The sequence below is a fragment of the Canis lupus genome, chromosome 34 (assembly GCF_011100685.1).
Source record: "Canis lupus familiaris isolate Mischka breed German Shepherd chromosome 34, alternate assembly UU_Cfam_GSD_1.0, whole genome shotgun sequence".
Lineage (NCBI taxonomy): Eukaryota > Metazoa > Chordata > Mammalia > Carnivora > Canidae > Canis > Canis lupus.
The window spans coordinates 42,235,438-42,258,163 of record NC_049255.1 but is presented as its reverse complement, the minus strand read 5'-3'; the positions used below and the strand labels follow the sequence as shown (position 1 = coordinate 42,258,163).

The 22,726-nt window shown below is 48.6% G+C and overlaps 1 protein-coding gene and 1 long non-coding RNA gene across 4 annotated transcripts in view; one reads left to right on the top strand and one right to left on the bottom strand.

Moving 5' to 3' along the window:
• LOC102157308 overlaps positions 1-22,726 on the top strand; it is a 130,589-nt gene that overhangs the window by 22,028 nt on the left and 85,835 nt on the right. For both annotated transcript variants that reach the window (XR_005384061.1, XR_005384060.1), the window contains exon 2: positions 10,491-10,627. This is a non-coding gene — a long non-coding RNA (uncharacterized LOC102157308). The remainder of the gene's footprint in view (positions 1-10,490; positions 10,628-22,726) is intronic.
• KCNMB2 (potassium calcium-activated channel subfamily M regulatory beta subunit 2) overlaps positions 4,770-22,726 on the bottom strand; it is a 202,154-nt gene continuing 184,197 nt past the window's right edge. For both annotated transcript variants that reach the window (XM_038583949.1, XM_038583950.1), the window contains exons 4-5: positions 21,652-21,847; positions 4,770-9,931 (exon numbers count right to left, since the gene is read on the bottom strand). In XM_038583949.1, coding sequence (XP_038439877.1) covers positions 9,647-9,931; positions 21,652-21,847 — 481 coding nt within the window. In that variant the 3' untranslated portion in view covers positions 4,770-9,646. The remainder of the gene's footprint in view (positions 9,932-21,651; positions 21,848-22,726) is intronic.

Below are 22,726 nucleotides of genomic sequence, written 5' to 3'. Positions count from 1 at the left end.
TCCATGCAGGGAGCCCGACGTGGGACTCAGTCCTGGGACTCCAGGATCAGGCCCTGGGCCGAAGGCAGGTGCTAAACCGCTGAGCCACCTGGGCTGCCCTGTAGTCCTCATTTTTGCAACTGGTCAAACGAGCGTAGCTGGTATTTATAGCTACCTTCTTCCACTACCCATTTCATATTCTCTTTGCCCTCAGCAAGAACTTTAGCTTATTTTATTTCTTTGCTGACCCAAATTTCATTGCTGAGGGGTCTGGGCCATTAGCATTCCTGCCTGAACTGGGTTAAGGTATCTTTCCATTGACTCTAATCAGAGGGGCATTGTAGTCCTAAGAGACACCCTAAGAGATCTCCTATATCCCAGGCATACTGTTCCTTACCCTCATGGTGTAGCAACAATTCAGTTTCTCCCTGGTACTTAGGCTCAGTCTCCCCAGCCAGGACAGTAACTCTCTCTTTACCTATTGATTCAGAGCCAGAAGGAGCAAGTAGCTGAGTGTCAGTCTTAACTTCCAGTTCAAAGGAATCATTGTTGTGTTTCCCGGTGAGAGTATTGCTCCTTGTGAAACTCAGACCTTGTGACTAGCAGAGCAGAGGTCTGCTGGGGATGGGAGGTAATGGGAATAAGAAGCAAAAATTTTGCTAGTGAAAGACTAGGGCTAACAGTGAGTGATGCCACTCCCACTTCCCTTCTCAGTTCCTGGACCCATCAGTGCTGGCTCTGGGGGAAGAGAACCATATCCTGGGTGCTAAAGTAGAGCACAGACAGCCTCCTGGTGAACCTTGCCCCAGCTCTGCAAGGCACTGCGTCACGTAACTGCGTTTTCCAAAGGCAATTCCATTGCTCCATCAAATCAGATGCTTTAGGATGGTGGCAACATGGTGAGACCAGTGAACTCCATGATCATGAGCCCATTGCTCAACCTCTTTTGCTGTGAAGTGAGTTCCTTCATGAGAATCAAGTGGTGTGGAAGACCGTGGTGGTGGATACGGCATTCTAGAAGTGCAAGGGTGGGAGTTTGGGCAGAAGCATCGCATGCGGGGATGGCAAGTCCATATCTAGGGTAAGCGTCTGTTTCAGTAAGAACAAGTGCTGCCCCCTCCATTACGGATGGGGCCCGACGTACTCAACAGGCCCCTAGCTGGTTGATCTTTCTGGGGAACGGTGCCTGGTCGGGGTTCGTTGCTGGCTGCGGCTGCTGGCAGACTGGGTATCCAGCCGCGGCTAGAGCCAGGTCAGCCTTGGGGAGTGGGAGGCCGCGTTGCTGAGCCCATGCGGAGCTGCCATCCTTGCCGCCACGGCCACTTTGTCGGTGAGCCCACTGGGTGATGATGGGGTGGCTGGGAGACGCGCTGACAGACATCCACAGAAGAGCTCCTCTTGTCTGCTTGAAGCACACCCTCCCCACCGGCCTCCTCCTTCCTTCCTTTCATTAAGTGAGTCCCTAACAGATATTCCTTATCAACGCACGAAGAGTCTTAAGAATAAGCATCTTTCAAAAAAAAAAAAAAAAAAAGAATAAGCATCTTTCTAAGAGATTGTGTTTTTTTTTTTCCTTTTGTTTTCTGTGGCCAGACTGGATTTACAGCGATGTGATTTAGTGGAAGTGAACGATGAGGAGCAAACTCCTTACTAGACCCAAATTGTGTTGTATATCTGACGTGCTGAGTTGACCTCACAGAACTAAAAGTTCAGCAGGAAGCCAGGCCTGCAAGATGCCAGAGAAGTTCTCAGAGCTTCCGTCGACAGGTTTTGGGCATGACTGTTTAGCTTTTGTGTAATGGCTAAAGAGCATTAACCTAAACTAGTGACTATTCTTGGCAATTGTCTCTTCCAAAGTTCTTTAACTCAATAATGTCTATTCCTTTTATTCATGAGTTTGTGTATCCCCTCTGCAATCTTTTTGTGCTCAGGGGCCTTGTTGTAATCATTGCTGAATTTCAAGTGCTTTGCATAATGCCCGATGCATACGAGATACTCGTTTCATAATCACTTATTACTTTATTCAGCAAACATTAACTGAGTCCCTATTACTAATGCATCTTGAACTTACAGAGACAGAGCTTGGAATGGCAGTTTTCAGGGGGTGAGGGGAATAGAGGGACACTCGTCAAAGGGCACAAACTTCCAGTTAAAAGATAAAGAGCTTCTGGGGATCTGATGTACAGCAAGGCGACTACAGCTAACAAGAGTGTATCATATTGTCGACAATTTCTAGGAGAGTAGATCTTAAATACTCTCGCTACATACACACGAATGGTAATTACGTGAATGATGAGGCTGGTAACTATTGCGGTAACATTTCTCATTGCACACAGGGTGAACTCCTTGCACCTACACCCTGTTATATGCCCGTTGTATCTCAACAAAGCTAGAAGAGAACTGGGTGTTAGTAGCCCGGGAACCTTACCTCTCGGATGGGATGACTTGGTGCAACAGCTGCTCAGTATTTCCCGGAGTTTCCCTGAGGGATGACATGTCTGCCACCCCCAGAGGTGGCTGCTTGGTGACGTTCTCTTTATTGGGTTCTCTCTTCCCTTTTTCACTTCCCGACTCCCCTGCTGGGATTTTCTGAACCTCCAGGTAAACTGCTGGCACTTGAATCCTTTTCTCAGGGTCTGCTTCTGTGTGAACCCAAACCAAGGCAAGTAACACACCAGGGTAGGGACAGGATTGGAACTCGGGCATTTAACCCCCGAGCCCATGGTGTTATCAGCTCCTCCACTGGCATAAGGAGGCAGGTCGGGTAAGAGCAGGGGAAAGACAGAGGCTTGAGAAAGTTGGGCGGGTCTGAAGGACTAGTCCAGCGCAGCCGGAACAGCAGGTGTGGGGGGCCAGGAAGTGGGGTGGGGAGAGGCTGGGAGTGCAGCCCGGTGCGGCCACGGGCTGGTTAAGGCGATTGAGCTCTTTCCCGTGGACGGGGGAAGCCGCTGCCCAGTTGTGTGCAGGCCGTGACAGCAGCACACATCGCTGGTCAAAGTTCCTTTTGGTACAAAGAGTGAGTCGAGGGTGAGAGGCAGCGCAGGGACTGGAGAGAAGATGGCTCTGAGCTGTAGGTCCTAGGAGGGTGACCGTGGGCAGAAGAGGAGGTGACGAGCAGACGCTTAGGGCAGGGGGCCCGCGCCACGTGGCGCTGGTGGTGCCGGGTACGGTTGCGGGTGTGTGCGGAGAACAGGAGGCTGCTTTGTCCCCCAGAGTGTGTCTCTGTGTGCGTGTGTGCCTGTGTGATTATGTGTGTATCTGTGTGTACGTGTGTGCCCGTGTGCGTCTGTGTGCGCATGTGTGTATGTGTCTGTGTGTGCCCATGTGCATGTGTATCTGTGTGCATACGTGTCTGTGTGTGCCTGTGTGTTTCTGTGTGCATACAAGTGCACATATGTGCACATGTGTCTGTGTGTCTCTGTGCATATATGTGTATGTGCATGTCTCCGTGTGTGTCCGTGTGTGTCTGTATGTGTGTCTCTGTGTGTGCATGTGTGTCTGTGTGTGTACGTATGTGTCAGTGTATGTGTGTATCTCTGTGTGTCTGCATGTGTGTCTTTGTGTGTGTGTCTGAGTGTGTGTCTCCATGTATGAATGTGTATGTTGTGTGTGCACATATGTGCCTGTGTGCATGTGTGTGTCTGTGTATGTGCATGTCTCCATGCATGCATGTGTATGTGTGTGTATGTGTGTCAGTGTGTCTGTGTGTGCATGTGTGCGTGTCTTGTGTGCACGTGCATGTCTGTGTGTGTCCGTATGTGTACGTGTGTCTCTGTATGCATGTGTGTGCATGCATGTCTGTGTGTGAACGTGTGTCTGTGCATGTGTGTGCATGTCTGTGCATGTGTGTGCATGTGTATGTGTCTCCATGTGTGTATGTGTATGCATGTGTGTGCGCATGCCTGTGTGTGCGTGCATGAGTGTATGTCTTCCTGTGTGTACGTGTGTGTGCACATTTTTGTGTGTGTGTGTCCCCATGTATGTGCGTATGTGTATACATGTGTCCAGATTTGTGTCTGTGTGTATGTGTATGTGTGTGCACACACGTATGCATGTGTGTGCATGTGTGTGCGTGTGTCCAAGTCTCCGTGTGCGCACGTGTGTGTGTCTTTGTGTGCGTGTGAGTGTGTCTCTGTGTGTGTGTGTACATGTGTCTGTGTGTGCATCTCCGTGTGTGTGCGTATGTCTGTGTGTTTGCGTGTCTCTGTGCACGTTTCTTCGTGTGTGCGTGTGTCTCCGTGTGCACGTCTGTGTGTGCGTGTCTCCATGCACGTGTCTCCCTGCGTGTGCGTGTGTGCATGTGTGCACGTGTGTCCATGTCTCCATGCACGCTGGAGCCTGTGGGTCCCGGGGGCCCTGTGGCCGTGTGTCCGACACCGGGCACCCCCCCCGACAGCCGCCCTTCCCCGCGGGACGGTGGAGCCACTGGTGTGACGCTTTGGCCATGTGTGGGGTCATTTCCTCGTTGCTCCTTTGGGCTCGGGGGCCAGGGCGGGGCGGTGGGGGTTGCCAGCCGGGTCCGCGGGGCGCTGGGGTGCGCAGCTGCCGTCCTGGGCCCTGGGCCCGGATCCCCACGCCCCCCCTCCCTCCCCGCCCCCTGTGCCCGCGTCCCTCCCTCCGTGTCCCTCCCTCCGTGTCCCCTCAGTGACCACATAACAGCTTGAAGACAACAAACTAGCACGTTTCCCCACCTCCCCCCCTTGTGCTTTGCTGAAACCAGACTATCCCGCCCTCTCACTGAATCAAAATCAGAGACTTCTTTTTCTTTCAAATTTTATTAATAATGGGGAACCATAGAAAAGTCTCAGAGTGACTTCCGAGCACTAGTCCCCTCTCCGCCCTCTGAGCCCACGAGTCTCCTTGTCTCCGCAGCACTTGTCCTTGGGCCCAAATCCCAGTGCTGGAAGCTGGGGTGGGGGGCACCTGCTGCTCCTGTCGCCCAGCACCCTTTCTCCTCTTCTTTCACTCACACCCAGTTTCCTCCGGGGAATCACTTGACCCCCACCTCGTGGGGCTGCAAAGCACGTGCCCTGCATCGCTCGAGACAGGGGTGGCCCGGTCGGGGACAAGTGATACACAGACAGTTGGCATTTCTGAGGCTGAGAAGTGCTGGGTTGTTCTCCTCCTACAAGTATAGACAGAAGGGGTTTGGGGAACACGGGGCCATCTCCGCTGGTACATGAAGGTGAAGGACACGACCAACAGAGGAAACAGCTGAGAGAGCGCGGGACGGCGAGAGGGACAGACAGACAGACAAAGAGATGGAGGGAGACAGGAGATTTTTATAAAGAGAAATTGTGAATTCTACCAAAAGCAATTTCTAGCACTACGGCTCACAGTGCTAATAGGGGATGAGGCCGTGTAGAGCATCCTGAACCTCCTCCGTGTCCTGATGTCACTCCATGTCACACCACGTAACAAGTCACATTACAGGTTGTAGAGGCTTCGGGCCGTCAAGTGCCCCCCTCAGTGCCCGTCACCCAGTCACCCCCTTTTAAAGCTGATGTCAGTCAGAAGTTCTTTATGTCAATCCTGGCTGAACGTCTGATCTCCCTGTGGTTTTACACTTTAAACAAATGAAAGTGGGTCTTTTCCCATTCCCTCCTCTGTTTTAAAGTAAAAATAGCGCTACTAGGATAAGTTGGTGACCCAGGAGTACTGATGCGATTTGGTGTGGATTTAGTGTGTGGATCCTATGGGAGGCAGATTTCAAACGGGCATCAGCAGGGCTTCCCACGCTGCCTTGTTCCCAGCGGCCTACCCCACAACCGGCAGGATGCCAGCAGCAGCCGTCCCCGTCCCCAACTAACGACGCTGCAGGAAGGACTTAGGCTTTGCTGTGGATTCTGGGCAAAAAGGCATTTTAGAGCTATTCTGGCTCCAGGAGACCAGGTACTACTAGTGGTTGTCCTAAGACTATTACTACTACTTCTCCACTTTCTACTGATACTAATAAGTCCCCCCCGTAAGCGGCGTTATCCGCTGTCCACGGTGCCGGGCGCCCCACACGTCGGACATCGCCCCTCCGAGGCCGTTGTGCTCGCGCTCGGGCTCTCCTCTCCGAGAGCTCTCCGTGCTCCATTGTTTTCTTCACGTGTGTCGTCTTGACCCCTGCAGTGTGCTACACACTCATGGCTGGGAGACCGGGCGGGGTCCCGCACTTCGCACTGTCCTGGTGGTTGCTGTACGGAAGCGAGGGACGGAGTCAACCTCACGGAGGCCTGCTCGGTTCTGTTGGACGTGTCACCCTGACAGGTTTTTCAGAAGAGTCCTGACACTGCGTCCCTTGGGTCAGACTCCGAATGTGGTACAGACGTGGGAGGGGGGGTCACTGCGGAACCGTGGGGTTGTTCTTACTGAACGTTTTACAAAGGGAAAGGGAAAAAAGCAGAAGTGGGGAAGAGAAGGAAGCATGTCCAAACTTTAATCACCTCCTCTTTCCCATCGGGGAAAAACATTCCCTTACTTGCTTGAACGTCGTTTACTGCCGTATTTTGGCCGAGTAGGGGAGGAAATTTAATTATTTCTGTGAACAGCAGGTCATTGCTTTAAAATTATTGCTTTACCCCTCTTGGATCCTTCGCTCATGTTATCTTGCTGTCCTACATGTCTCTCTGTAACGTCAATGAAATGATTATAGTGTCAAGATGCTTTGCCCACTGAAATGTGTTTATGGTTTGACATATTGAAAATAATATTTGCAGCAATGAGAAAAAGAGTAGCGTGCTGGATCGCTAACGTCACGGGGCGGACATGCGAGGTACTTTATGGTTGCCCGCTCCGTTATTACGATCGGTCAGCATTGCACCAGTGGCTTTCTACAGAATGAATTTGTTATTATGGCTATTTGCAAGCAATCATTGGTGTGTTTACTGTTGTCGGGGTTTTAACATAATTGTAACTCAGGGAATTTGAAATCAATAAGGTTTTAGATGGAATATGCCAATTGGCTACTGAAAGTGATTTGGAAGCACAGACACCCTGAGACGGAGACTGTCTTTGTGGAGTCAGGTGGAGGTTCAGAGCTTTGCTTCTGGCGGGTGTAGATAAAGGTCTGTGTCCCGGAGAAGGGCATGTGGCCATGGGGAGTATTAACAGGGAGGCCGCTTTGTGATCCATGGACTAGTAGGTGTAGGTTCTGTTCGAGGATCAGACCTGCGCTGTGAAGGTTGGGGAGAGGTATTCATTCTTCCTTCCATATCTCTAGGATGAAACGTTAACATTAAAAAGGAGCTTAGTGGTCAACTCCCCTCATATTCTAATCTTACAATCAAAGAGGTCAAGAGAGTAATCGAGAAGCCTGAAGGGCCCTAGTCACCATGTCTTGAATGACGTCCTTGACTTCTAGTTCAGCGGTCTTTCCTCTTTACCCTTTACCCCCATAATCCTTCCTAAACTGTAGCATTCCTCAGTGTTATCTAAAATACCCCAAAGCCACAGAGATGGTCACTACAGTGGAGAAGCCACAGGCTGGGTATTTTCTCACCCCTCTGCCATCTTGGTTTCTGTGCAGTCTTGGGGAAGTTAACACCTCTAAGCCTCAACATTCTCTTGTATAGAATGGGAAAATAATAGTGCTCTCTGCAATAGGGCTCTAATAAAGATTAAGTTAGTTAGCATGTGCAATGTATTTAAAACATTATCAATCCCAATTCATTTCCTTTAATAATGAGCATTTAATTGTCTGTACATTTAAATTGCTTGAAGGGGCTGTTGCTTTATTGGAATTCGGAACGGCACTAGTTAAGTTTTTTTGGTGTTATTATTTTGAGATTTCTTAATTCTTTTTTTTGAGATTTCTTAATTCTTACTTGAAACATCAGTTGGGAATTTTTAATGACAAATCTGAAAAAAAATAATAAGTAATTCATCTTCAGATTGCTTGAAGGGAAGCTCAAGGAACATTAAAGATTGCAGATTCTCAGCTCCCTAGTCACAAAGAGTTTTCTATCATCTTCAGAATTATGTTTTTAAAGTAGGGTAGGAATCGAGCTTTCCATCATATTTGCAAACAATATTGTTTGAAAGTAGTACATGTTTGGGTGTTAAAGGAACTTTCTTTATAATCTATTTAAATACCTTTAAAGATAGCGAATCCTAGGTTTTTGGATGACCATGGACTTGTTAGCTTAGAACGCAAGAAGTATATAAATCTTGCCGATGTAATGGATTTTGTTTTTTAAAGTTTTAATTACACATTTGAAGTCCCAATTACACCCTAAGAATTTACATCTTATGGAAAGTGAAACTATGAATTACAGTATTGCAGGAAACTCTCCACTTCATCAGATAAGTTTCACCATGCATTCCACAAATATGTTTTATAAAATTTCCCAGTATCTAGAAAATTGTGATACTATGTTATAAAAGGATACTTAAATATAGATGAGAAAGATAGATGTTTGCCTTCTCCTTCTGATATTGATGTTAAGTAAAGGATGGAATGTTTTGTTTAAAACCAATGCCTCATTCTTTCCCCTCCCCCCACATGATAAGCAAAGGGCAATGTGACAAAGTCTTCCTTTAGATCTGTTATTCATTTCGAGTGAGTGTTAGGAAAAAGGTCTGCTCTGTGTATAAAATCTAGCAGCAAAAAAGAGAATTGTAAATAGAAAAATAAAACATGTAGAGGAGACAAATATTCTGTGCACGTAGCTTTAGAATCCCAATGGGAACGCTTGTCAGAAGGAGAGACTACACACTCATTAATTTAAACATAAATTCCCAAAGAGTAACATTCCAATATGTTAATTTGCCACAATCGATTTACCCATTGAAATCAGTCCACCAGTCTTTACTGGCAAGTAGGATCTTAATTTTACCCTCTAACAGTTCAGTTGAATAAAGATTTTCACATAAATATCTTGGTGACATAGACGTTCCTGGGTGGCCACGGTGCGTCTACTCAACATTCAGTCAATTCACAGGTAATGAAACTCTTTGTAAGTGTTGTCTCCTCACACAGTAGCAGGGTCTTAAATGGAAAAGGGCTCTGTTCATTTTCTATTTAAATCACAGGAAGAGATTATAGAACTGGTTAATGAAAACAGCTTATTCTTGGAAGTCAGTTAAAAAATCGTAAGTCATGAATAGAAAATAATAAAAGAGAAATAACTGTCTGGACGTTCCCCCCCCCCTTTCTTTACAGTGATATGGTAGAAATATAAGGAAAATGCTTAACATCCTTCAGTTAGGAAATCTGGTCCCTTCACCTGCTACAGGGCTCAGTTTTGAATAAGAAAAGAAAGAATATTTTTGGCTGCAGCTTTAGTAAACAATGAGTGATGAAAAATATTGCAGAAACATCTTCAAGATATCTGACAACTGAGAACACAGACGTTATCACGCTGATACCGTCTACGTCCCTCCCCAAAGCTTGGCAAATGAACAACTGAGCCCTGTCTTGGCGGAACGAGAGAAGGAAGTGCTAGTTCCAGCATCAAAACAAGATTGTGAAAACCAACCGACACAAAACAGTTATTTCTTCTCCTGAATAATAAAGACATCATGTTTGCATATAGAACAGCTTTTGCATTATTGCTCTACGTATAAGAATATATTAAGGAACTCATAACAGACTGCACGTTACAAACTTAAGGTTCTTTGGTGAGGAATGAAAGAAAACAGTACTTGAGCTTTAAAGAAAATGATCTCATCCATCTTGCTTTTATCTATTGATCCGCTGGATCCTCTCGCAGAGCAGGGAGAGGTACTGCGTGAGTTTCACCAAGGCAACGATCACCACGCCCCCAGCCATCATGCACGTTGGCCAGAACAAGGAATGGAACAGCACGTTGGAACTGTAGAGCTTGGTTAGGATGACGCTCTTCTGGTTTCCCTCTGGGTCAGAGTAGCAAGAGAAGTGCTGGTACTTCCTGAAGTTTTCCATGACAACGTTCACCAGGGACATGGATTCTTCAAAATTTTTTCCACACTTAGGTATATAGGAGCACTGCGGGAAACGAGAGAAACCCATCAGGAGATCTTTGTGTGTGTGTGTGTGTGTCTGGTACTAGGAGGGGGTGGGATAGCGGGGTCACCTCCACGGTCTGTGAAATAACCTGGATGCTTATTCTTTTTTTTTTTAAGATTTTATTTATTTATTCATAAGAGACAGAGAGAGAGAGAGAGAGGCAGAGACACAGGCAGAGGGAGAAGCAGGCTCCATGCAGGGAGCCCGATGCGGGACTCGATCCCGGGTCTCCAGGATCATGCCCTGAGCCGAAGGCAGATGCTCAACCGCTGAGCCACCCGGGCGTCCCTTATTCTTTCCATATTCAAGCCAGAGTCTCCAGAAACCCTAAGACCTCACACGGCAATAAAAATAATGCTGATCTGCTTCACATGTACCTACACAGGTCACCCGCGAACAGCTTCATTATTGATTAGAATCGGAAGACTCCAGTGGAATCTTTTCACCACACCTAAGCACGGCGAGCTTTGATTATTCCCTCCTGAACACACTTTACCGTGGAACCGTGTCAATCTTTCTGTCTTTGGTCTGCCCACAGCTGTCCACGTGACACCAGAAGCTACCGGTTCTCTCAGGGCAAGTAGTTTATTCTTCTCTTTTTGGCTTCCCTTCGCTGGTTCAGCCACGTCAGGGAGGTGACCTCGCTGCTGGAGTCGAGGGAGCAGCTCTACCTTGGTGAGTCACTAAAAAAGAGTCCTGGGCGGTGTAGAGATACTGAGTACAGAGCTGTGATGAGCTGTTCACACCCAGTGAGCGTGACAAAGTAGCTTTTTCCATACACCAAGGAAAAATAAAACAGAACCAAATGAGTTTACACTCAACCAGCACTTGTTTGACAATTTACGCGATCTTTCCTTCGATCTTTTCCCCTCTCTTCTCCTTCTTGCTATGTCTCTTCCGCACGTGTCTCCTTTCTTCCTACTAAGTCCTTGGGTTTCTCTCTTTGTCTCTCGTTTCCCTCCCTGCCCTGCCCCAACCCCTCACCTCACTTTATATTTCCACCCCTGTCCCTCTTCCTGTCCTTTCTCCTCCCCCTGCCCTCTCTTTTCTGGATACGGATGGGATCAAAGAACTCTGAGTTTTTGTTACTTATTGCATATCCTTTTGAATACATTTTTTTTTCTCCTAATTTAAAACGCGGTCTTTAAGGAGACGAGATCTTTGTGACCCTTTTTCCTTGGTCTGTAAATGGGCAGGGGCAAAACTGATTTTTTAAAAAAGTTAGTTAGGGAGAAAGTGATATAAGTCACTTTCCAGGGAGATGTGCGGGTCCTCAGCTGTTTCCCTTCTTTATGATAACTGACTCCCAGCAGGAAAAAGAAAATCCCTGTCCAGCATTATACACATTATGAAATGGTTAATTTAACAGATTTATCTGAATCAAATTGGTTTGTGACAAGATCACTGCTAATCTATGTAATATTTTAGTATAAATTAGAAAACTATGCCCCCCTCCTTAGGACACTTATTTTCTGTTGAAAAATTATCACACAGGTTTTAGGAGAAAACCCACATATTTCACTGCTATTACCAGTTTATAAGTTGTGCTTATAAATATTCACAGCTGTGACTTTTACCATGTGACTGGCACCCAAAAGTTGTGCAGTGCACAACTCCCACAACTGTTATGAGGAAACACAAATGAGGTGGGCTATTGTCGGACTTTGGGTACCTTGATGGAAGCTTTGGGGGTAAGATCCTGGAAGACCTGTAGATTCCACAGGAAGAAAATGCATGAGTTTTGCTAGTGGAGTATGTTTGGGATTACTCTTTTCTGTGACTTTATTAGTGGCACGCAGGCACCTGCTCTAATCATTGGATTCTTGGGCTCTAAACAGCAGGAGGACCCTTACTTAGTTAAGAGTGGAGACTGAGTGAGCTGGTATTTATCGTAAACGGGGCGTCAGTCATGTTCTCATGGCAGGGCTGGTTGACACCTTCAGGTTTAGTCAGCGGAGAGCGAATGTGAGCATGCTCGCAAGTACGAGCGCGGCGGAGAGCTGGCACTGGCACAACAGTAAGGGCCCGAAAGTATCTCCAAACGAGCAGAGTTTCTCAGGGAGTTACAACTTAGTATAAAATCAGCCTAGGACTCCGTGAAATAAATTCTCTACCGGTTGGATATCTTTGGGATCAAAAGGGTTAAAGGCAGGAAGGAGAGACCCACTTTTATTTTTATTTTTTTCCTTTTTCAAAGCTGTCTCTTATCGTTTCACTTTTTTAAAATGCTTTCTGAAGCAAAGCCCTGAAGAAACCACAGACCAGCCGTCTGCGGCTGAGTTCCAATAGAGCCAGTTTAGCTCACAAAGGCACCGGGCTTCTGTATATTTTTGGGCCAAGACAGTTTATAGTAGTAGTTTCCGTGGCAAACAGTACTAAGTTACTGAAATGATCTCGATAAAGATGATGTTCCATTAAAAATGGAGTGTTTTCTTCTCTTACGCTCTTGTGAGCGGATCTGCCTTCTATATATTTTGGAGAAATGTTTGTCAAATGACAATAATTCTGCATTTGCCGAGTAAAATGAGCTAGAAAGTACGTCTGAGACTGTGCCAGCTCACAGGGCCGGGCCAGTGCTGCTTGTTAAGCTCTCAGGCCACCAGCGTGTCAAGCGTGTGCATTGACTTGGCCGGGAGGGCCCGAGCCCTGCACGACAGGAAGGGCTGACTCGGGGCCCAGGGTGGGTGCTCGGGGCCGGGCCGGGCCAGGCAGGCTCAGGACACCCCCTGTGGGTCCAGAGGGCGGCCTCCGGGGCTCCCCAGCACCCGCTTCCTTATGCCTGTGGCAGGGTTTGTGCGGAGGTTAACGGCTATTCACGAGGCCCCACAAATTCCCACTTCCACGTTTTCTTCTTGGACTATCACGTCGTCCCTAGGATCTTCCAAAGTCGTTAACCGAAGCACCACGTACAAGACTCGGGAACCTCTCCGGAGGGCGTGTGTGCAGGTGCGTGGTGCCCACGGGCAGAGCTGAGCCGGCTCTAACCTCGGGTTCCTTGCTCTGTGTCCCGGGAGACTCGACGTGGTGCTGGACCCGGACCCGGGGTTCTAGGTTGCTGCTCCCACGGCTCAGGCGACGGCCGCGTGCGTGTTCTTGAGGCTCGCGTGGATTTGGGGCCAAGACTCCACGGGCTCATGATTTTACCACATGCTTGGTGGATAATCTCATGTCAGTGGTTTAGAGTATACAGAAGGCATTTCAACAGCCGGAGGCTTCACTATCTATGCCCACTTGGAAAACGTATTGTGGACTGCGAGGTGACAGTCCCGGCCTTGGGCAGCCCCGGGCCCGGAGGGACCATACGTGTGTGTGCGCATGTTTGCCATGGCCTTTGATCATTCTTTCTTTTGTACTTTAACATATGAAAATACCTGGCAAGCCTCTGCGGCAGCCATTCAGTGGAAGAGTTAGTCTACATCCTTCTTCATCCTGAGTTTTGCTAATAAACCTCACGGCTTTCCCAGATCCCTTACATCCTCCTTAGTATTGAAAACCATAGAGCTGCCCCCACAAGTATGACCTTTTCTCCTCCGGCTGGGGAAACCTGGCTTCTGGCAACTTCTTTTGTTCCCCTTCCATGACAGGGAAGGTCCGGCAATTGCATCTTTTCTACAGTTCTTTGAAAAAGTGGCTGAAAATGTGATCTTCTCAGCCTGACTTCCTGAATCTTACGCCTCAGAATTATTTTTATTCTGACGGTGGACAGAATTTTGAGAAACTACCTGTTGGGCTTTGCTTAGACATGCTTTGCTAGGCATGTGTGAAGCCAGCAGTGACAGGCCCTCACCCGGGAAATAAAAGATGTGGGGAGAAGTGGGCGTAGGGGGAGGGGGTGCTTTGGCTGAATAACCCCACGTCAGCCTCTTTTCTCATGATGGCTGAAAAGGAGCTGTCGGTTCTCAGCATCACCTCAGGGAAAGGGTTTGTGCTTCATTTGTTTGTTTATAAAAAGAGGAGGATTTTACTTCAGAGAGGGGCTAGAATTTTCGTTTTGTTTTTATTGAAGTTCGATTAATCTAATGAAATCCAATCGATGCTGAGTGTCTAGGGTGCCAGGTAGTGAGAAACATAAACAATACGAGACCGGAAGATATTACAGAGCAAGGATGGGGCGATACGAGGAATGAAGCCAAAAAGGCTTTGAGTGAAGGTCTACCCTTCGCAGAGGGGCCCCAAATCTGCTCCCGGGACTCACTGGCAGCCGGGCCATCCTAAGCCCACCACGACTGTGAGATAAAAACAAAGACATTGCTCCGTGCAACATAGACGTTCTTGGTTCTAAAGTCTCTTTAAAAGTGTCCTCAGACAATGAATATTGAGCACGTTTATTGCGCCTGTGCGGTGCGTGACGTGCCAGTGCTTGTTCTGTGCTAGAGAAGACGGGATTCCCAGGTTCCGAGGCTGCAGAGGTCACCGGCTGGAAGCCTTGTCTCCTGCGGCACACAGGGAGCATTTTGAACTTTCGAGGTTTTGGGGTGTCGGTAATGGACAGGAGAGGCGAGAGAGTAAATTCAGATACTCTTCTCTTGCCCTTTTGAGACGTCTTGTTCCTTCTCATCACCCCTAAAAAGAGCGAACCCCACAAAATTCGGTTTACATTTGTGTAGTTGGCACTTCTTGTGTCTGCTTGACTTTGGTGAATGGTTTGAAATGTTGGGGAGAGGGAAGGAAAACAGTTCACTCTGCTACGCGCGGGCGTTTCTCTCAGCATCGAGGCACAGGCCCCTCCAGAGGGGTGCGCGCCTTTCCAGAGTTTCCTGGAGCTTTCCCATCTGTTACGGCATTTCTGCCTGATCTGGACCAGAGACGGTAAAAGGGCCCGGGAAACCTACTTACCTACTCCAAGCCATCTGCAGCCTGGAGAGTAGTCAGTGCCCGGACGGCCCAACCCTGGAGGCCACCCCGCCTGGTTCATGACGTATCCAGTTAGGCCTAGAGAAGTCCCTCACCTCGCCTGCCCTTGCCCTTCGCCACGGTCCCCTTCTCAGCAACTGGAAAGGAGTAGAGTCCCTCCCCATGCTTTTCTTCTTGATGCTTAGCACAGGCTTCTTTGGGGCACGCGCTTCCTTCCACTTCTGCTCGAAGATGCCTTGGGCTCTCCCAGAATTCAGTTTTGGTGAGCGATGACTAAACTTTGTCAATCCTAAGCATTTTTGAATCTCTGGTGCATAGGTAGTTTCAGCAAATGTCTAATGGACATCTTTCAATTTAAAGTGCTAATTATGGGGATTTCATATGTCGCGTTTCTGGGCCTTTTTCCACTCCCACCCCTTTCCAGGGTGCGCTGCTTTAATGTTTAATCTCTATTCTGGGTAAACCGGTGCTGGATACACAACTCTGGCCTTTCCTATGGATCCCAGATAATTATATTCCTTATGCAACAGCCGTTTATCCTACATGGCTCTTGGGATGTGATAGAATCTCATGGATTCTCACCTGTTCACTGAAATATGTCATCAGAGGATAAATATTTCATGGAATTAGATTTTTTATCCTCTCAGGAGGATGCTCCATGTTTTTCTCTTTAAGTCATAGCAGGGTGAGATGGAAAGACTTAGATTTTTATTCAAACCTAATTAATTGGTGAATGTGTGGCCTTGGTAAAATCATTTCATTTTCTGGATTAGTTACATCATTTCAAAAGTGGAGATGATAGTGGTATCTAATACGTGGGATTGTTGCAATTAAATAAGTGAGCTCATGTAAAATATTTAATATGATACAGTGGCTGGCACATTGTAAACTCTTGATAAAATTTGACTATTTGGGGGTGTGGTTTTAGGATTAAATGAGATGATTTTTATAAAGTTCTTAGCATAGTGTTGGGGCCACAATATATAGCAGACACTTGATAAATATTTGATCCTTTTATTTCTTATCTAGATTTTCAACTTGTCTTTCATTTCTTCCCTTTTCCCTTTACTCTATCAATGCAATGCAGAGGAATTAAGTGCTTCTAAGCCTTGCTTAGGATTTTGGTATCTCACAGCATCTAAACTCAAAATTAAATAAAATCTAGAGCAGTGGTTCCGCCACTGTCTGGAGACATTTTCAGTTATCACAGTTGGACAGAGGAGGAAGTTAATTTGGTGGGCAAAGGCCAGGGATGCTGCTAGATATCCTACACCGTACAGGACAGAACCCACCCTCGTAGAACAACAATTATCCCACCCAAAATATCAGTAGTGCCCAGGCTGAGGAATGCTGGTCTAGACATGTATATTCTCTGCTTTCAGGAAACCCAGAAGGCTTCAGAATGGGTGACAAAGTGATGGATGGTGGGGAGTCTGGATTTGCAAATGATCGGCTAATTTATAGAACTCATTCTTTACCAAAAATAGCTATCTTTCCCGTGACAATTATATATAAGATACAATATAATATGGAACCATCCCACATACCAGAGAGTGGATGTGATATTGTGATTTATATAGTAAGAAATACATATTTATTCTTTGTCCCTGTTTCTGGAACAGAGCTCCTAAAACCATTGGAATTTCTAAGTGATAAGAGCTATAAAGGTGTCTTTTGTTAGGTTAATAAGGTTTACTTTGGGAGCACACTTAAGGATGGGGCTGGCTGCCAGGAGAACCATTTATGTGATTAGAGGGTTAGAATTTGCAGTCTTAATCCCCTGAACTCCTGGGAGAAGGGCTGGAAATCGAATCAATTGCCAATGGCTGATGGCTTAATCAATGAAGCCTATATAATGAAGCCTCCATAAAAAACCCAAAGGACCGGGTTAGGAGAGCTTCCAGGTGCGTAAACGCAGGGAGATTTGGGGAGACTGGCATGCTTGCAGAGGGATCTGTGCCCTTCCCTATGCTTAGCCCTATATGGCTCTTCCATCCGGCCTTTCCTGAGTTCTATCATTTTAAAATAAGCTGGGATTCTAATAAGCGAAGTGTGTCTCTGAGGCTGTGAGCTACTCTAGCAAATTAATAGAGCTTAAGGAGGGGGTTTCTGGAAGCTCTGATAAGCAGAGCTTGTGACTGGCGTCTGAACTGCGGGTGGGGGTAGTCAGGGACCGCGCTCTTAACGTACGCAACCTGATGCTTTCTCTGGGTGGACAGTATCCGATTTGGGCTGAGTTGTAGGATAACCAGCTGGTTTTGGAGATTTGCTTGATGGTGTGAGAAACAGCCCCTCTTCCTGCCCCAGACGCATTGGAATTGGGTCCGGAACCCCCTTTTAATGGGTACATTTTCTTGTTTTATTTTATTTTATTTTTTTCATTTTCTTGTGTTATACCAAACTTCATTTTTTTTATTATTTTATTATTTTATTATTTTTTTTTCCAAACTTGATTTTTAATCAACTCTCAGACCAAATAGTCATGTTTTGAGAATCCCTGGTAGACAGAATAGGTTTTAACCTCCCAAAGGAGATCAGCATTGAAGAATTTAACAGCCACAGTGAATTGATACTCAGCCTCTATTTGTGATTCCTCCGACGGCCTTGTGGCCTTGAGAGGCCGAGGCCATTGAGCCCGCTGGTGGCTCCCTGGGGCGGTCAGCCAGTTGCCCTCCGAGAGCGTGCCAGCTTATCAGCTTAAGCAGCTCCAGTTGTAATGTTGACAAGAGGCTGGGCACTGGGCTTAAAAGCTGAAAAAGGAAGAATATATGAGTGGGAGAATTTAAAAATAAAAACTCTTCTGGATATTTTCTGCAAACATAGAGATCAAACATGGTCAGTAGTGCCTTATGCATCTCTAAAAAAACTCTGCCCATTTCTTGGTAATTCTTGGGAAGACTGTTATTTTTAGTGAGCTGGGGGGAGGGTAACAGGAAGGAGAGATCCACATAGAGATTATTTTTATACTTCCCCCAGGAATATCCTGGATATGCCTCGTGTTGCATGAGGATTGTGGCTTCATGACCTTCAGGTGTGGAGGCAACTGTATCTTCAGTATATATATTTCTGATTAAAGACTCTCCAGGGTATGAAGAGCTGCGGGGCCGGGAAGGTGAACCACCTTTGGTGCCACCTTTGCCTGGGAGTATATGCTGATTCTAGAAGGGGGCTGAGAGCCTAGAATGGCATTTTGGATAGCCTTGCAGGGCTGGGGGCAGGAGCCATCACTGAGGGCCTGTCAGGCAGGGGGCCTGACAACCCCCTATCCACTTTGTGTTGGGGCCCTACAGACTGTATCCTAGGAATAATGGCAACCTGAAGTAGGTCCTCAGAGGGGCTTCAATTCGGGCGTGTGTATCTCAGCCTGTGAAGTCAGCATGAGGTGATCATGTATGGCTCATACATTCAGGAACCTGGCAAAGCAAATGGAAGTACTTTCTGGAAAAGATGGTGTGATGACATCATCCTAGGCTTAAAATTATTTTTATAAATGAGTTTGCAAATACCATACCTAATGAAAAATAACCAGATACTGTAAGACAAACATGAAAACAAACAGGAGGAGAAAATAAAATAACATAGGCATATAGCGGCTCTGGATATTGAAGTCCTTGAGATAAACTTTAGATAAAATAACTATAATTTTGCATTTTATGTTGAAAGGTTTAAAAGACAAAAATGAGGATATTTCTGAAAACTAGAAGTGGTCGAACAGATTCCAATGAATATTCTGACAATGAAAAATACAAGATGAGAAATCAAGAATCCAATCAATGGGTTTAACCATAGATTTGCCAGAGCTGAGGAATGAATTACAAATTAGAAGGTAAATCAGAATGCAGGATGCAGCACAGAGAGATTAAAAAGAGGAAAACTACAAAAGGGAGGGTGAGAGTAGGATACACAGGAGATACGCAGAGAAAGTCTAGCATACAGCCAGTTTGAGTACAAAAAGGGGAAACAGGAGTGAATCAGAGCAGAGATGATATTTGATGAAATACTGACTGAGAACTTTCCAAAATTGTTGAAGAGCATCAAGGAACAGTGAAAGAAGCCCTGGAAACACTAAGCAGGCAAATAAAAATAAATGCCCACTCTGCCACATAACAGTTAAACTGTGGAAAACCAAATAAAATGATCTTTAAAATAAACCAAGATTACCTTCAAAGACGCAGCAATTACACGGAGAGCCAATTTCTCTTTTTTTTTTTTTTTTTTTTTGGAGAGCCAATTTCTAAATAGCAATAAAGCTCACCGGGAGACAATGAAAGTTTCTGAGGTGTAAAAACAAGTTGTAATCTCCAGGCTAAACCCTAAAAGAATAGTAATACAGCAGATAACTTCCCAGAAAAAAAAAGGGGGGGGAAGGGATTATAAAAATAATCCAGTGGAGAAAGGGAGATCTCTTCATAAGCGGACTTGGGCAAATGGCTGTCCACATGAGAAAAAAAGAGCCCAAAACCCAAAAACTGAAACAACCATCACCACCTACACAATAGCAAAAAAAGATCAACAAAATCTAGCTGTATCGGAATTAGAAAGTTCTTTCATTCAAAGACATCATTAAGAGAGTGGAAAGGCCACGGAATGAGAGGAGAGAAGGTGTTTACAGCACGTACACCCAGCAGAGGTTCATATCTATGTAAACAAATTCCTACAATGAATATGAAGAAGAAACAATCGGACAGAAAAATGGACGAGGGACTGGAACATTGTACAAAAGGGAATAACCAGACGGCCAATGCATAAATGAGAGTCAGGTGGTGACATTAGTCCTCAGAAGTGCAAGGAAATGTCACTACATCAGCTAAAATTACAATCACAGATGATACCAAGTGTGGGTAAGGACTTAAAGCGGTAAAATCTCTCATTTCGGGGTGTGGGAGTTTGGAGAACCGTCTGGTGTCATCTGCTAAACCCCCAGGTAGGTGCACCCTGGGGTCTAGCTGTTTCATTCCCAGGTGTTCACCCAACAGAAATGCGTGTGCTCGTGCACCGAGAGACAAGGCAGGATCACTGGTAATAACCCCAAACCCTACAGGAGTCAAAATGTCCATCAACAGAGGATGAACACATTGGCACGTTCGTACAATGATGAAAATGAATGAACTGCCACCAAGTGGGATGGCTCTAAGCCCCATTAGGGTGCGTGAAGGAGCCAGACACAAAGGGAAACGTCCTGCGTGATTCCATTTATGTGATGTTTACAAACCAAGCAAAACTAAAAGACACTGTTTAAGGACATGTACTTAGGCGGCAGCACTACCAAGGAGAAAACAGTAATTGCCGCACCGTCAGGGCAGCTGTCCTCTTTGGCATATGGGGCAGAGCCTGTGGGTAATGGGAGGGGGCAGGAGGGGGGGTTTGTGTTGCAGGAAACGCTTTAGTTCTTTGCCCTGTGGGCTCTGTAATAAACGCCTGAGCTGCACGTCCTTTCCTTGCTCGCAGTTTCTGTGCACGCGTGTGTTTTAATTCACAGGTAAAAATCACGTGAGGGGGCAAATGAACCCAACAATGAGCTGGCGCCGTCCCGACGGCAGACAGATGCTGTCCTAGAGCCTGGCCGAGGCCTCCTGCGGTGGCCCCGCTCGCTGTCGCCGGCCAGTGCACTCACGGGCTGCAGTGACAAATGGCCAAACTAGGAAACGCAGACCACCTGCCCACCCCGGGCCTGCTCAGCGCTGGCCGCCTGCCGAGTGTCCCCGGCGCCCAGTGTCCCAGGTCGGCTTCGAGGTGAAGCTCTGGCATCTGGAAAGCAAGATGTGGGGGAGCCACGCTCCGTGTCTGCAGAACACGGTGAGGATCGGGGTCCCCGGGGCGGCGGCGACGAGCGGAGATCAGGGCACCTTCCCACGGGGTCCCTGGCACGGCCATTGCCTCAGACGGACCTGGGGGGCTTCCTTCAAGCTGTGACCGACACGCGAGGGGAGTTCCCTCCTCTGCGTCACTGGGTCACAAGGCAAATGCCATGTCGTAGCATCTTGTCGCCCCGCCGCTGCGCTTCTTCCACGCATGTAACCTGCATCGTGCAGGCGCTGATGATCGTGGTGAGAGGAAATTCTTACGAAGACGAGAGGTGCTCTCGAGGGTCGTAGCCTCGTGACGACGGCCGGCGGCCCCAGGGGCAGCACCAGGCTGTCGGGGCACCTCCGTCGCTACCCCACGTCGCAAGCTCCAGAGACTTACCTGCCAACCGCCGCCGCCGCAGCCTGGCTCTGCCGGGGCCACCGGTCAGCCGGGCCCCGACCGCAAGGCCCGCAGCTCTTGCCAGTGTTCGCTGAGCGTCCAGCCCGTGGCTGTGAACGTCGCAGTTCCGGACAACCGCGCTCCCCTGAGCATAGCGTGTGTCCAGGGGACACAGGCGCGCGCGGCGGACCAGGCCTGCGGCCGCCCGGGCCAGCACCATGCTCTGCTCTGCACCTGCCCACGCGCCTCAGCGCGCAGGGACCTCGAAGCACCTTGGAGACGAGGAAGCTGAAGCCCAGAGGTCAGGGCCCCGCGGCCCCGGCGCTGAGACACGGTGATGAGGAAGCAGGGAGGTGTCCAAAAGCCTCAGCCCGGTGCTCTCAGGTGTACGACGCATACCTGGGGGCTTGTATGACCTGCACAAGCTGCTCACTGGCTTGGAAGCCTCTGGGTCTGCACCACAGGTGTTTACGCTTCTGGATGGAGGTGCAGGGCCAGCCCGCCCCACACCCCGGGGGACGACCTGCCTAGGACATGCAACATGTGCACAGAGTGAGGCCTCCCGGGGCGAGGCCAGCAGCCCACGCGGGTGGGGCGGGTCGGGCGCAGGTGTGCTGGTGGGGGGGTGGGGGTGGGCGCAGGTGCGCCGGGCAGCCTACCTTCTGGTTGACCTTCATGGTCTCCTCCGTGTGGTAGAGAAGGAGCCTTTCACCCGATGACGTGAGGTTGACGTGCACCTGCAGGCAGGGGTACTGCGAGAGCTTCCAGCAGTCGGGCCCGCAGCTGAAGGAGCAGTTGAACGTGTCGGTGATGGTGGCGTTGAGCAGGGTGCACTGCGACTCCTCGGTCCACACGCTGCGGAGACGAGACACGCGGGTCTGAGGCCGCCCCCCCCCCCCCCACGCTCCCCGACCGGCCAAGCGACCCATGTGTCCCAGGTTGTGCCTTCGGGTACAGCAGCTTTGGGCGGGGCAGCTTGGGGTGGATAGCGGCGACCCCGGCAGGTGGGCCATGGGCCTGGGGCCACGCAGAGGTCTGAGCTGCACCTGCTACCAGGGGCTGCTATGCTAAGTCACCTGCGACCTTACAAGCTGCCCTTCGCTCTGCTGCAGCTCCCTACACCCATCCAGGCCTCCCCCACCCGTCCCGGCCTTCCCACGCCCGTCTGGGTCTCCCCACGCCCGTCAGGCCTCCCACACCTATCTGGGCCTCCTACACCCATCCAGGCCTCCTACACCTGTCCAGGCCGCTGACGGCCGGGGGGCCGGGGGCCAGAGCCGAGGGGCCCTGACAGGTGCAGGTGGTGACTCGCTTCCCCACGCCTCCCACGGGGCAGTGAGGGGCCGTCGCCCTTCCCTGGGCCGAAAGCGGTGGCCCGAACGCCTGTCCTCCCTGTCGCTGCACCATAGACACTCCTCGACTTTGCAAGTCGGGCGTTAATTTTCTTAAAAGGTGAGGGTCAGAGCTCGGGAAAGGCCAGGGCCGGGCCGGTGGGGACAGCCGCGCTGACCACCCTGCAGCTTGGGCGGGCTCCTCGGCCACTGGCCCCCCTGCCCCGCACCCGATGGCCTGCGCCAGGGCCCCAGGACCTCAACCCCCGGGACCTCGACCCTTGGGACCTCGACTGGAAAGACTGAAAAAGACCCAACCGACCCCCAGCGGCCCACTGGCCGGTTTTTCGTTCCAAGATACTTGTAATTTTATGATCAAGGATAATCTTGATCAAGTAATCAA